Raw genomic sequence first — 14,743 nt, 5'->3', positions numbered from 1 at the left:
CAGCTAGCTGTATTCTACCTTCCTCTGAGGCTTTCAAAGGAGCCGATTAAAGGGATACTAGATAAACAGCAAATTATGATCTCACACTCTTATTTTTCACTTACAAAAATAAAGCATAATTAATTTCTGTACATATGTGTTAGTATCATGCAAAAAAAAGTCTGCTAAGAAATTAATGATTCCAAATATTTTTAAATACACACATTTAATTATTTACTGTTTATAAACTGTTCAAACATCTTACAGAGTTAGTAGTAATGAAGCATTAAGAAATAAGACTGCTTTAAAAAAATACACCCTCAGACATTTGGCTACATGGATGTCATTAAGAGTGAGGCCTAAAAAAGAATGCTTTTGAATTTAAACCTAATGAACTTTGATATTTCACAGTCATATCGAAGTGGAAGACCCATTAAGTATGGGCAAACACTGCATGAACTTTCAGAAAGGACATTATTAAATCACACTCATTAGTTCCTGGATATTAACATTCCAAAGTCAGAAGTTTTACACCACGCATGTCAAACTCGTGGCCCGCAGGCCGCATGCCGTGTTTATTTGGCCCGTGTAAGTCTTTGAGTTTGACACGCTTGCTTTAGACTGCCAGAAACATTAATGGAATAAAATATATTCCATGAAGAATTAGGAAAGACGGAGTTTTAATAGCCATTTAAGTTTTAGGAGAGCGCTGTCAGCATACAACTTGACAAAAGTAACTATAGAATAATGCTTTCTTTAAAGAAAATATAAAAGCAGCTAATTGACAGTGTTCCCTGACACATGCAAGTGGTGAGCGGATGGGAGGCTGCTGTGCTTCCTGTGTTCTGATTTGAGACTCACGTTCAGGCTATCATTTTGGGAGCCTACAATAATGATTTCTACCAAAGACACTAAGTTTGTCATAGTCCCCTCTGAAAAAAAATAAAGGGTGTGTGTGTGTGTGTGTGTGTGTGTGTGTGTGAATAATCCATTTACTGAAAGAATTTTGATTAAGTATGAAAATGAATATTTGAAAAGCAAAAAACTTCATATTATACCTAAGCCAAAGTTGATAGCCAATTAGTAAGGTAATACAGGAAAAAATGGAAAAAGACTTATTTAAAATGAAGAATTTTAATATGTACAATATTATTTAAGATAATATTCACATTTTCCTTCTTGTGTAATATGCCTTCTTTTAAAAATATGCAAATTACTTTCTCTGGATGTATATTTAGAAATGAAATTAAAAATAAATTTTGCTTTCATACAAGAAATATTCAGACATACTACTATCTGAATATATAATTTAACTACCCTCAGGACAAAACATGGGGTTATTTTCAAATTATTTTAAAAGCACCATCGATACAGAATTTTACACTGAAGTTGGCATTAACCTATGTGACAAATCAGTTAACCCAGATCAATTACAACTGAAAACATCAGGGTTTTTAAGAACCATCGTTTTACACATCAGTCATGTTAAAGATCAACAGAGAAGCATTTATTTATGACTCATGCTAGAAATATTCTGATAATCAAGTCCATTATAATCATCTTCATTGATAGCATGTTAGAAAGACAAGCATCAAGTGTTAATCACAAACAATTTGCTAGTTTCTAAATTTAGTTCAGTGAATACATAAGTGGAAACAAAACAATACAGAAACCAATTATACCACCAAGAACATCATTCATTGTCAATGCACTTTGTAGACAACTACAAGAATGAGGAAAGCCGGTTTCTTCACTAAAGTGGGGAAGCCAAGCAAGGGATTAGCTAGAGAAAAAAAGATGATATGGTTGCCTGATACTGTTGGATTGCAGCTGCCCCACAGCACATTAAGTCCTGGGAGAGCAAAGGAAAGAAAGAAAAAGGAGACTGCTTCCGGTTTTCATAGCCAATAACTTCAGTCCCTGAATCAACGTTACTGATTAAATAAATTCAAAATGATACAAGTCTTTCCCTGAACCCCTTCCTTCTGTGACATACCATCAACACCTTTTGTGGTTTCACTTTCTTCTTCTTCTCCTTCTTCCTCTTCTCCTTCTTCGTCTTGTGTTTCTTCTAGCATTTCAAAAGGAGTCATTATATCATAGAGAAATGAGAGGAAACTACAAAACCAATCTGAACTTTCCTCTGCTAAAATATTAACGACTTCCTCAAGAGAATCAATATTTTCATTACTGCCATCATTGGTCAGGCCTACATAAGAATAAAGGAGGAGAGAGAGAGAGAAAACAAGGAGAGCAGTTAGGTGGAAAAAGAAACTCCGGAAGAGTGATCTCAAAAAGGACGTGCATCATGCTCACAGAGGGTTACAGAAAAGGTATTTTGGAAAAAGAGAAATGGATTAAGATGCACATCTTACAACCAACTCTCAATCATATGAACTAAAGGAAAAGCACTTTTTGACCAATCCTCACCATTCCTACCAGCCCCTAATCAGGCTTGCCTTTCTCTACTCAGAGACTCTAGAGCTGAAAAACATAAAATCGCAGCAGCCAACATCGACTGACTACTGTCAGTGGGAAGAGTGAATAATAGTAGTATGAGGGTAAAAAGACAGATACTGCAAGACTCCAGATTTGCTCATTTACCAACCCGATATTATCTATCGAGAGTTGAGTATACAAACATTTACTTATTTACATAAACAGTCATTGAAAACAGAAAGGTTCATTTCCTCAAACTTTTCCCCTTTGGGATTGGAGTTAACTTGAGAAACTCAGATAATTAACTTAATTTTTAACACTATAAAATACGTTAGTTCTATAATGCTCTGGCTACTGACACAAGGTCCTTGAATTGTGGCCAATAATAAAAATCAGTTATTAATAATAATTCACTCTGCCTACCAATATGAAATTTGATCAATGGCCTTAGCTAATCACAATAAGAACATTCCAAAGTTCTATCCCCAGGAGCCCAAGAAATTACCTTCTACTGCAAAGACCCCAGAATTCTGTTGTTTTTAAATCTTAGACCTAAAACAGTACCTGATGATGGAAAGAAAGCGAAGCAATATTGTTTTTACTCATCTATTGTTTTTGTTTGTTTCTTTGCCTGTGAAGAAGCTGGCATTGGGTAGAAAAAGTCTCCCTCTCTATTCCAAAGTTACCATTATTGCCAAGCTCTAGATAGCAAGGCCTAAAATTTTGAGGAGAGGAAAAAAACACACATAGTGGAGGGTTCTGGCTGTTAAAAAAAATGTAAATATCTGTGACTTTAGAGGTGAAATTATAACCAGCTAATTTAGTACTTCAGGCTTCCACAAACAGAATTTCTCCATGTAGCATAACTACCAGAAATCAAGATTGGCAAGTAAGGGATAATAAATAATAAGATAATTAATATAAATATTAGCGTGAATTTCCCCCACTTTAACCCATAGAAGAACTACATCATGCCATTCTTCGTGCATTCAGGGAGTGGACCACACACTGCAGTTGGTGTTTACTTTCGACCAAACTAGAATGTTTTTCACTGAATTTAACAGTTGACAAGGGCTATGAACAGAGGCGATCTGTATTCCCACCCAAGTCTCTGTGGGATTAACATTGCTTCTTCTTCTTTCCTTAAAACACCATAGCTATGTGTTTACAATAAACATTTTTTCCTCTATTTTCCAACATAAGTACTTCTAAGTATCACACATAAACTATAAAACTTAACTGTCCTTCACTATGATAGGCTAAACTGTCTAACAAATATGCAAAGGTATTTAAACAAAACTATCTTATCCAACTATGCAACTTTCCCATGATTCTTAAGACAACAGTATTCAGCGGAAGAGAAAAAGAAAAAATTCTGGGTATACAATTCCTTCACCTTTAAGAGCAGGCCCGAACCAAAGAGCAGGTGTGAATGCCTTCACGTGGGCACTGTCCAGTTCTTTCCTCTCTTCAGCTCACTCATGCACCCCTTCCAGTCTATACATGTCCACCAAGGCTTCCTTCAGTTCTCCAACCACACCCGATAGGGTACCAGCTAGGCACCAGTCACAGGGCAGAAGGCCACTGACGTAATCCTTCAGTGGGATTACTCTCAGAATAGTTACTCTTATCTTTTAATCCTTGGACCAATTTGTTATCAATTTTATTTGGAAAACGAGTTCTCATAGAATACTTTTCTAACAATGTAGTTTTCAATTATCCAAACCAAAATCAAGGATACTTTATTTTAGAAAATTTTGATCACGAAAGTAGGAAACTGTGTAAACTAGAGCAGGCGTAGAATATTTTCAAAGTAGGAAGGGGCATGGCCAGAACCAATGAAATAATAAAATGAACGATGGCTATTGATCTTGATTTACTCACACATATTTCAGTTTCTTTATACTTAACAAGAAAAACCAAAACCTATCTCCAATTGATAAGATTTAGATATTTGCAGATTTAAGAATACAGAAATACGTATGAAATAAATGCCAAAACTATTAAAGTTCAACGATCTCAGTTATTACTACCACTGCCATGCCAAGCTCTTCCCTAATCTCCAACTTCCTACTTCTGTCCATCCCCTTGGACACCCTCTGCCTTAAGCCGGAGCCCTTAACCGTGAGCTGCTCTCCAATGAGAATGCTCTCAGGAAGTTGGACTTTTCTTGAGGTCTATGCTCACTGCATTTGCTACCCTCATAACTTCTCCCTAAGCATACAGATCCAATTAAATGGCTCTGTACCCCCAGAATTTCACCAGGTTCTTTCTTTGCAACCACCACCTGCCAGTCAGAGAGGCACAACTAAACTATAATAACCTCACACACTAAGAAAGAACTTTAGTCATAAAATTTAATTCTGGTCAAGGCTGCATTTCATACAGAGAATTCAAACACCATAGCAATAAGGTCACAGGACATAAGTGAGCCAAAGAGCTTGCCTATGATCTGTTTATCTTTCCTGAAGCTACAAGCCAACTGCAAATTAGTACACCTCTAGGGCAAAATCGTTTATCTGCACCTTTGTGCACTCAGTAGTGTGATTACCAATGAACTGAGATTCACCAAATTTGGTTCCACCTCCGAATATATAATTCTTGTTAAAAAACAACAACACACACACAAGTTATGATTTGCCCATATCATATATGTCTGTCCATCTGCAAATGACAATGTTCATTAACAATTCATTAACTTATTAGTGGTTGCTTAAAAACCTTGCAGTCTAAATATAACACTAAAAATCAAGTTATTAATGTAAGTTTGCTTTGTAAATCAGTGTGTTTTATAGAAAAATAACATATTTAATTCTAATAGCTGACACTTCCTATCTGATAGACCAGATAGCTCATTTAAAGCCAAAAGAACCAATAATATATAGATGAGAATATTTCTAAAAATAAGGCACCTTGGCCCACATGAAGTTATTTTTAAAATTAAAAAGCTTCACTATTCAGGATCCATTAAAGTAAAGTAATAAAATGGAGTAATAACATTTATAGGCAAGCAACTCAGCATTATTCTGACATGTTAAATGCCACATAACTTTATTTATTTAGCATACCAAGGATCAGAGTCTTCTGAGACTCACTATATTTATATAAACTCAAATTGAACTGTGTAAGGATGGCTTTACATAGAAGATTTCATTAAGGTTAAGACAGGAAAAGAAATTTCATAGATGGGAGCTTCCACTGTTAAGTAGCAAACATAATTCCCACTGAGCAATAATAAAATGTAAAGTAAAATTAAGAAGTTATATTACATGTAATCACAACTGAACCCTTTTTTTCATATTTAGAACTTACTGTTTTATAGGAAGGTTAAGATAAATCTACTGAAAACAGTTTCACTAGTTATAGATGTGGTATCCTCCCATTTTTTTCATGCCCATGAAACATATAAATTTGGGTCTAAGGAAAGGAAATGATGCAGCTTAATATATATACTTCCCAGGCCAGATTATAGACAATTTGCATATTAAACCAGTTCCATTCTTTCTAATAAAACAGCATTTCAAAACAAATGAGAGAATATCACTTATTTATCTATTAGAGGAACATGTCTATGATAAAGACAGGTAATTCTGGTGATAGAAAAAGCAGGCCTCAAGACTTCCAAAATAATGAAACCTGGCCAAAAATCACTAGATCATTTTTTTAAAATATGCACAGCACATTTTAAGCTGTTTACTATTATGTTTTTATTTCAAAATGAATTTATGTAATCTTTAAAAGTTTATATTTGCAAATGGGAGTGGATTATGTCAAATGGTGCTAAAAAATGCTGTAATTATCATATTTGAAAACAGACTAACACATTATATATATATGGTAAGTTCAGAATATAAAATGTTTTAAACCTGAAAAAAAATATCAAGTTATTATACTTATTAAAGTATATCTGTAAGAGCTATACGCTAACCATTTATAAAAGTAAATAAAAATGTGAGTCCATGAAAAAATAATTAAGCCTTTTAACCTTTCAGCAATAGTGAAATATATGATTTACGTGGGAAAATATCTTCCATAAAATGTACACAATTGACATAGATATCATAAAGGCAAAAGTATTCTTTTCTTCCCAGTATTTTACCAGCACTAACGAAAAGTAAATGTCTACTTGCCTAATAAAACTTTGGCATCTTCCACATCAAAATCTCCATCACCATCAGCATCATAGACTCCTAGTTTTCCTACAAGAGGGGAAGAAAAATGGGTATGGGAACAAAAGGAAAAACAATCTTAATAAGGTAATATCACCACTATTGTAGTCCTGCACATCAACCAATAATGTTACCAATCAATGCAATTCTTTGCTCTTTTAATCCTGAAAAGCAGTTCTAAATTAACATCTTATCTAAAAATGATGGGCAATTCACTTAGAGAGTCAGGAAATGTTTGCCTAACAAATCTACAACATGTAACTGAGATCATCTTTTCCTTAAAGGTTTCACAATAATACCCTGATGTAATCATTTCAGAATTTTTACAAATTAGACTGCTACAAGTATTTTAGGTAAAGATTTCAACATACATAAGGAATAAATATTGATCCATTTCTAGCAATCACATGAAATTTAATGTTCCCAAATGATGAACTTCCATCATCAATTTTCAAAACAAAAGGAACAAACACCAAGCCTCAAATACAAATTAAATGTAATTCACATCGAGTATAAGTACTCAAAATAAGAGGACAATTACTTTTATATTTTACTATAATCACTTACAACAGAAATATCATGAATCAATCTTCTTTAAAAAGACCTCTGAAAATAAAGCATGTAAAACTGGCTCCCTGAAATCACAAAGAAACCTTACCGTTATCCTACTTAAAAATTTAATTAGCACTAAGAAAAAAAAAAGCTTAAAACAGAAAATCTGAGAAGACAATACTACCAGAGCCTTCTCCTCATCAAGAACAATAAATATGCATTTTAAGACTTTAATAAAGCTTTATCATCTAGGAGCACTGTTATACCTAATTACCATTTCAAATATGGGTCAAATACATTTAATTCTTTAAAAAACATCCTACAATCAACATGATTGATAACTCACCACTGGACAGTGGTTATGAAAAGATATAATAATGTACAACAATATTTTAAACAACATTCTCAAATACAGCATGAACACTAAAAAAGCAGTGGGCAGCACGGTTACCACTTCTTTAATAAAAAGTAGATTAAAGCATAGCATAAGCACAGGCAGAACTTTTGGAGTAGGGCAGCTATGGCCAATCTTTACCCTCCCAGAGTCCCTTGTTCTACTCAGGAAAATAGTAAGCTTGCTATGTAAAAGTCTGGTTTAGACAGCACACATATTACAAATGACAAGTATAATAAAGGAGAGCTATGAATTCTATAAGCTAAGAAAATGAAAAGCACTGATCTGCAGGTCGAGGCTACATATAGCACAGAGCTCAAACATTAGAAACTGAAAAATATTTTAATTTCTAACGACCTTAAAAAGAGAAATTGGCCCTTTGTTGGGGAGCACATGAGACTTGGTTGGAAAGTTTGTAAGAAGGACATTCTGAGAAACGGGAGGTGTGCCGAAGGCCGTCTGCCCTGTGTATCGGAATTCCAACTTAGGGGAGGCTTAGGAGTGTCGAAAGCGGTGCACCTAATTATTATTCCTTGACTTTTCCAAACAAGTCTGTGCACATGGAGACCCCCCGGGTGTTTACTGGAATCCTTATGCTTAAATCTTTGGATGTCCTTGCTTAAAGGACACTACAAACACATGTGCCCTCCCAAGATAATTTACCCTACTGCTTATGTCTTAAAGATAAGCTTTAACTCATACTGCTGCTACAATAAAACCCTAACGCGGCAGGCAATCAAGGCTGTGTGGTTCCTTTAGCCAGGCAGTCCCTTAGCCCTCTCTTTCACAGCAAATGTGTCAAAGTAATCCATTCATCTGTCATTCAGGGTCTGCTGGTCAGCCCCAGCACCACTTACATTCTCTGATGCAGGTGATAACTGAACTAACAGAATAAGGATGCGATTTTAGAGACCAACACAAGTGGACTGAAAATGCATCTCCAATAGCCTACCTTGAAGCACCTCTGATAAGTTATAACGGAAGTCCTTTGCTTTGGCTGCATGCATGTAAAAACACAGAAATTGTTACTTGTGCTCATTGTACAAATATCTGCAATCTCTTCTTTTGTAACAGACTTCCCCTCCTCTAGCAACATATGCTTATAGTTCGGAATACTTTGTTTTCTGAAGTCAACAAAAGCACAGATTACACAGAACGTTGTCTGTACACTAAAATACTTCCTGTTAGTCCATCAATTTATCCAGAAATTGCTTCAATGAAAGGCAGATTACATGTAAGAATGTTTGGTTATTCTTTGCCTTTATGCCCCCAGAAAAATGGCTATAATCTAATAAGTAAAGCAGTACAAGAGGGTCGAGGCAAGGGAGGGGATTTTCCACACAACACTGTGCATGCAGACAAGTGTGGATTTTGTTCAATGACAGGGTCCACATCTTTCCCTGAGCATTTAAAGAGGAAGGACATTTATTCAAAACAGTCAGAAAGTGGAAACAGTTCTACTGTCCATCACTGATGAATGGGAAAGCAAGATGTGGTGTATCCATACAATGGAATATTATTCAGCCATAAAAATGGAGTATCAAACCTTGAGGACATTATGCCAAGTGCAAAAGGCAGACACAGAAAGCCACATACGGTATGATTCCATTTATATGAGCTGTCCAGAATAGGCAACCCTCCACACACAGACAGTGTATTGGCATTTGCTAGGAGAGAAAGGCGTGGGGAATCGGGTGTTTGGGGGGAGGGGTGATGGAATTATTCTGGAAATCGATAATGATGAGGATAGCACAAAATGATGAATATACTAAAAGTCAGTGAACTGTTGATTTTCAATATTTATGATATTGAATGTTGTTACATGAATTTCATCTGAAGTTTAATAAAAAGACTTTGTGAGGTTAAAAAAAAAAAGTATGAACTCCAAAATGACAAAGAATCATTAATGCAAACAATCATGAAAAACTGCAGTCATTATGGGGCGAAGAAACGGAAAAGCAAAGGAAAGGCTATAGGAGGGGGGGGGGGGGGGGGGGGGGGGCGAGGCAGAAAAAGGAGGGGAAGGAAGGACAACTATCAGAAACACGGCAACTTCCTCAAAACAGCACAATGGCCATAGCTGCACGCACCCACACACTCATGCGTACACACACTCACACACTTCCACAACAATGACAAATGCTCTCTCTAAGGGAAGGTCTTTTGAATTATATGTTTATGATCCATTAATGGATCCTTAAGTAAATTCAGTGGCTCGTACCAGTATTTTTAAAATTCATAATATACTGAATTTTATATATAAAATAGAATAGAAATTATAGAGCACTGCTTGTAGTGAGAGTAACTACTGTTGGATAAGACTTTCCTATGTGATATATGTACGATCTAAAGCCTTTTTTTAAAACTATGGATCATGTTCACAAAAGCTGAAAAGCTAGTTTCCAAGGTAACCCTGATAACATCCTTTTGTCTACTGAGAACAACCGAAAGGCTACAGAAATTAACATCAGAAAAAGAAGCTGGTAAATCTTTACAATTACTCAGGGATGTCATTTACACGCTGACAAATTCACATAAGAAATGATATAAAAATTCTTACCTAAAACTTCCTCATAATCAACAAGTTCAAACCAGATGACAGCGACGGATGTCCAGACCCCCAGCAGTGCGATGACCATAAACCAAGTGAAGAATGAGCTTCCGGAAAGCACTCCTTTCCTTCCATTCTTGTGTCCTCCGTGCTTTGTGTCTGTTTAAGAATGAAATGATGTGCATGTCATTATGTAAGAAAACACTTAATCAAACACCTCTTTTCACTGAGTTATGTCTCCAGTAATTTCTTAGTACTGACAATTTCATACTAATTTCATTTCAAAACTAGTTTCAACTTAAATTCTCAAAACATGTTACACAAAATACAGATTTTGGAAACGAAAGAGTCCGTTTAGACTCAACACCACGTACATCAAGCCCCAGCTTCTAAGTAATGAAAGAAATAAACTACTAATGGATTAATAATTTTTAAGAAATAAAGTATCATATGATATGTATATTCCTTCCAAGATTTTTATCCAAACTACCTAAATATTACCTCCTTCAAAACTCAGAGCATTATCGACAATTTAATGAAATCATAGAGAAATGTACCAAAGCCTCTTCGGCCCCTTTAATTTCTGTACGATCTTAAAAACTCTGGCAACTGTCACAGGAAATATCTACCCCCTGAACCACTCTCCATTCTTAGCCAAAGAAGGACAGAAGGAGGAAGGAAACAATTGACAGGAACCAAGATCAGGGAAGAAGAGGAGCAAAGCAGTACAATCCAGCCCTCCTCCTTCCGAGACCCTGGGACCTTCGGAAACAGGAAGGGGCTCATTCACAACTGGTCTCAATGCAGGAAACAGGTTTGTAAACTGCCGTCCGCCAAAAATGTCATCTGTCACATTTGACATGTTTAATATACCTTTTATCCTCCCGGAAATATTCTTCTTACAGCCAAAAATAAACAAAAATGATGACACTCCAGTGATATTAATAGAAAACAGTTAGAACCGTCCTCAAAAGGGAAGACCACACAATATTCAAGTTTCTCTTTGAAAAGAATACATACAGTAAATGTTATGTAAATGTTGATAATGACATTAAAAGGATAGGTCCTGTCCTAAAATGCCCTGTGAGCAAAGGAGAAGTTTATCAACCAGGTAGACAGTGGGACACCATCTCCTTGTGAGCAGGTGTCAGCTCTTCCAGGTGCTTCCCCGTGCACGGCTGCATGGGGTCTCGCCATGGTCTCGTCAGTGTCTCTCTAGAGCAGTGGTTCTCAGCCTTCCTAATGCCGCGACCCTTTAATACAGTTCCTCATGTTGTGGTGGCCCCCAATTTCATTGTTACAAATTGAACCTAATTAAAGCATAGTGATTAATCACAAAAACAGTATGTAATTATATGTGTGTTTTCCGATGGTCTTAGGCGACCCCCGTGAAAGGGTCATTCGACCCTCAAAGAGGTCGCGACCCACAGGTTGAGAACCGCTGCTCTAGCGAGCATTCCTGATGTGTACACTGGACCAGCCTTCATCCCGTGCGGCTGTTTCTCACGCTGCAGAGCAGATGGCATCCCTAGTGTCTGCCGGTCCAAAAGGAAGTAACTCCTAGTGATTATGACAAAAAACACGCCCAAACTCTACCAACTGTCCCCCACAAGGACAGGAGTAAGGATCTCTGTGTTATTGAGAAAAGATGAAACGATTCACCCAAGGTCACCAGCACAGGTGAAGTAGAGCTAGGAATAAACGCCAACTTCATTGGTCCTGAGTGCCTTGATCCACGCTGAGTGGACGAGTCACACGATTTCCAAAAACTTGACAAGTTCTAATCTAGAACCTGCTTTCTGACACCGAACCCCAGTGCTCATGACAAAATACTGGGAGTAGTTTTCCAGTGGCTCAAATCAAGAAGTCACTGCCAATTCTTCTGGAAGAAAAAAGAAACTGAAATTCTTCCTGTTGAAAAGATATGCACATTTTTTAAACTAATCGATTGATCAACTTTTCAAAAGGCGCCATACAGGCTAAGTCAATCTGAGAGAAAGTATATGTATGCATGTGTGTGTACACACTCAAACATATGCATCTTTCTCTACAGTTAAGTATATAAGAATGATGACCAAATAAGATAAATTACATTCTTAAAGAAAAACTCAATTTTCTTTCCTAATGTTCTTTAAATATTAACAGACCCATCAAAAAGGGTCAGATTTATAAATAATCATGTGGTGAATCCACAGAAGTATACGTACATAAAAAATCTAAGGCCATCTAACTTCTTTCTAACATGATCTATTAAAAGTCTCCTAAAAACTGGAGATATATATATATATATATATCCCATATAATTTGTACATTAAAAATACTTGCTGGGTACAGATCACAAAGTTGCATATTAAATCCACTTAAAACAGGTTCACTTGCACTCCCTGAACATCAATCACCCTTGGAGGGGGGGCACTGGGTGAAAATTTCTACAATGGTGGGGAAATGATGATTTTGAAATATTTTTATGTGTCTTAAGCATAGAAACGATAAGAACAACATAAAATAAGGCGCCACTAAATTTTTTAAAAAGGGAGAAAGTGAGTAGCTTCGTGGCGCGGAGGAGCACCACAGACAGAGGAGCAGTGTTGTGTGCGCACAGGAAGACTTTGAATACTGTATAAAAGCCCTTACTTCTACGTAACACACACATATATGCACACATACCCATTTGCATAGAATAGTCACTAAAATAACAATAATGCATCTCAGAATATTCATTTACTCCCAAATATGGAACTATAATAGACTGTAAGAGAATTATGATGACTAAGAATGTTCTTCCCTTAACTACTTATTGCCCCTAAGAACCAAATTTAAATTTTTGTTTAAAACGAGTGCAAAAATTGCAGGAAAACTGGGTGCTTGTCTTATCTCCCCTTGGACATTTTGTAATGTCGCCAGTGTCTTTGTTGTTACTAATTAACTAGAAAACAATAAGGCTGAACAGATACAGTTCATCCTTTTTTTCATTCAGTTAACATATTTATTCATCCTATGTGTCAGATATGATACAATTTTTACTCAATAATTGAGTTTTTAAAATGTGTACCTAGATAAAAGTACGCTCAATATGATGCTATTTATAGAGAGGAGGGAGGTGGGATGATTGGTAAAAAAGGTGAAGAAAAATAGAGGTTTAAATTTCCAGTTATAAATACATACTAGTGAGTCCCAGGGATGTAATATTCAGCATAAATAATATAGTCAGTAGTATAATAACCTTGTACAGTGACAGATGGCTACTAGATTTATTGTGGTGACCACTTTGTAAGCTATATAAATGTTGAATAACTGTGGCATGCTCCTGAAACTCAGATAGTATTGTATGTCTACTATACTTTAATTTTAAAAAATTTAATAAATATTTTTAAAAGATAGCACCCTCAAAAAAAGGTTATAATATTTAAAATAAGCTTATAATAAAATAGCTAACAAAACAAAATAATTAGATTTCAAAGTTCAATTCTTTCTCCATTTCTATCTCTTTCCTGAAGCAGAAATGGAGGAGGAAAGGTTCTGAGATTTTCAAAAGGAAAATATCATTTGTCCAAGTTCATTCAGTAATATTCATCCAAATGTCTGGCCTGCAACACCAACTATATGGAAAATGTTTTCAAAATTAATTACATAAATGCATGCACCAGAAGGCATTGGGAGGGGGAGAAGCAAGAAAGCCAAACCTTGCCGAAACCGGTTTGGCTCAGTGGATAGAGCGTCGGCCTGCGGACTGAAAGGTCCCAGGTTCGATTCCGGTCAAGGGCATGTACCTGGGTTGCAGGCACATCCCCAGTAGGAGATGTGCAGGAGGCAGCTGATCGATGTTTCTCTCTCATCGATGTTTCTGACTTTCTATCTCTCTCCCTTCCTCTCTGTAAAAAATTAATAAAATATTAAAAAAAAAAAAAAAGAAAGCCAAACCTTAAAGAACATGCCTTAACCTAAAGTCTATTTACATTTGTTTTAAACATGATCCTCACAACTTCAATCAAGTGTCCTACTAACTCATGGCACAGAACTAAAGACAACCCTACCCAAATGAGTTAAAGCAAGAAGGTCCCAAGGAGGGAAGGCCTATAAAAGGCATGATAATAGCAGCAAGAGTGGACCGGGAGCTTGAAGGAACAGTGGCAGGAGGCCACTTATGATTGATGCTTGTAGGCAAACCTTGAACAGTCTTAAAATAATCTTTAGTACAAGGTAAAATGCCCTTCATATTGATTTTTTCATTAAAACATCTTAAACTGTTTAAGAATGCAAGAAATGTACAATAAATCTTAGATTTTCATTCAACATATTTTTATTAAACATATTTATCACTTTGAAAGATTTAATGTTGCTTAGAACCTGAAATTAGTAGCAATGCTTTATCCATTCCTTTATAATGTCTAATAATTGAGGTTTTACTCTATTATTATTAATCTTATGACTGTTATTATGAATTCCATAAAGGAACAAAACAGTAAGTTATAGAAAGGGATCTTTCCTGAGACCCATTCCAACCATTTATCCTAAGACATCTTTTTTGAGGGGACTTTTAATTGATCACAAATAATACTCTCCTGATAAGTCACTCTGTAAATATGACGTGCATAGTCCCAAAGGGCAGATCAGTTTCTCCCCAATTAAACTGAAATAAAAAGCATAATAAAAAAGTCC

General features: G+C 35.9%; 1 protein-coding gene across 2 annotated transcripts in view; it reads right to left on the bottom strand.

Moving 5' to 3' along the window:
- Positions 1-10,242, bottom strand: part of ASPH (aspartate beta-hydroxylase) — a 132,013-nt gene extending 121,771 nt beyond the window's left edge. Inside the window, exons 1-4 of one of the 2 annotated variants that reach the window (XM_015567421.1) lie at positions 10,094-10,242; positions 8,486-8,530; positions 6,549-6,617; positions 1,976-2,188 (exon numbers count right to left, since the gene is read on the bottom strand). In XM_015567421.1, the coding sequence (XP_015422907.1) occupies positions 1,976-2,188; positions 6,549-6,617; positions 8,486-8,530; positions 10,094-10,172 (406 nt within the window). In that variant the 5' untranslated portion in view covers positions 10,173-10,242. The remainder of the gene's footprint in view (positions 1-1,975; positions 2,189-6,548; positions 6,618-8,485; positions 8,531-10,093) is intronic. The other variant, XM_015567422.1, reaches the window with a different exon arrangement.
- Between the last annotated feature and the right edge of the window lie 4,501 nt (positions 10,243-14,743).

Source organism: Myotis davidii, unplaced genomic scaffold (assembly GCF_000327345.1).
Source record: "Myotis davidii unplaced genomic scaffold, ASM32734v1 scaffold1, whole genome shotgun sequence".
Taxonomy (NCBI): domain Eukaryota; kingdom Metazoa; phylum Chordata; class Mammalia; order Chiroptera; family Vespertilionidae; genus Myotis; species Myotis davidii.
This window is presented reverse-complemented; position numbering and strand designations above follow the sequence as displayed.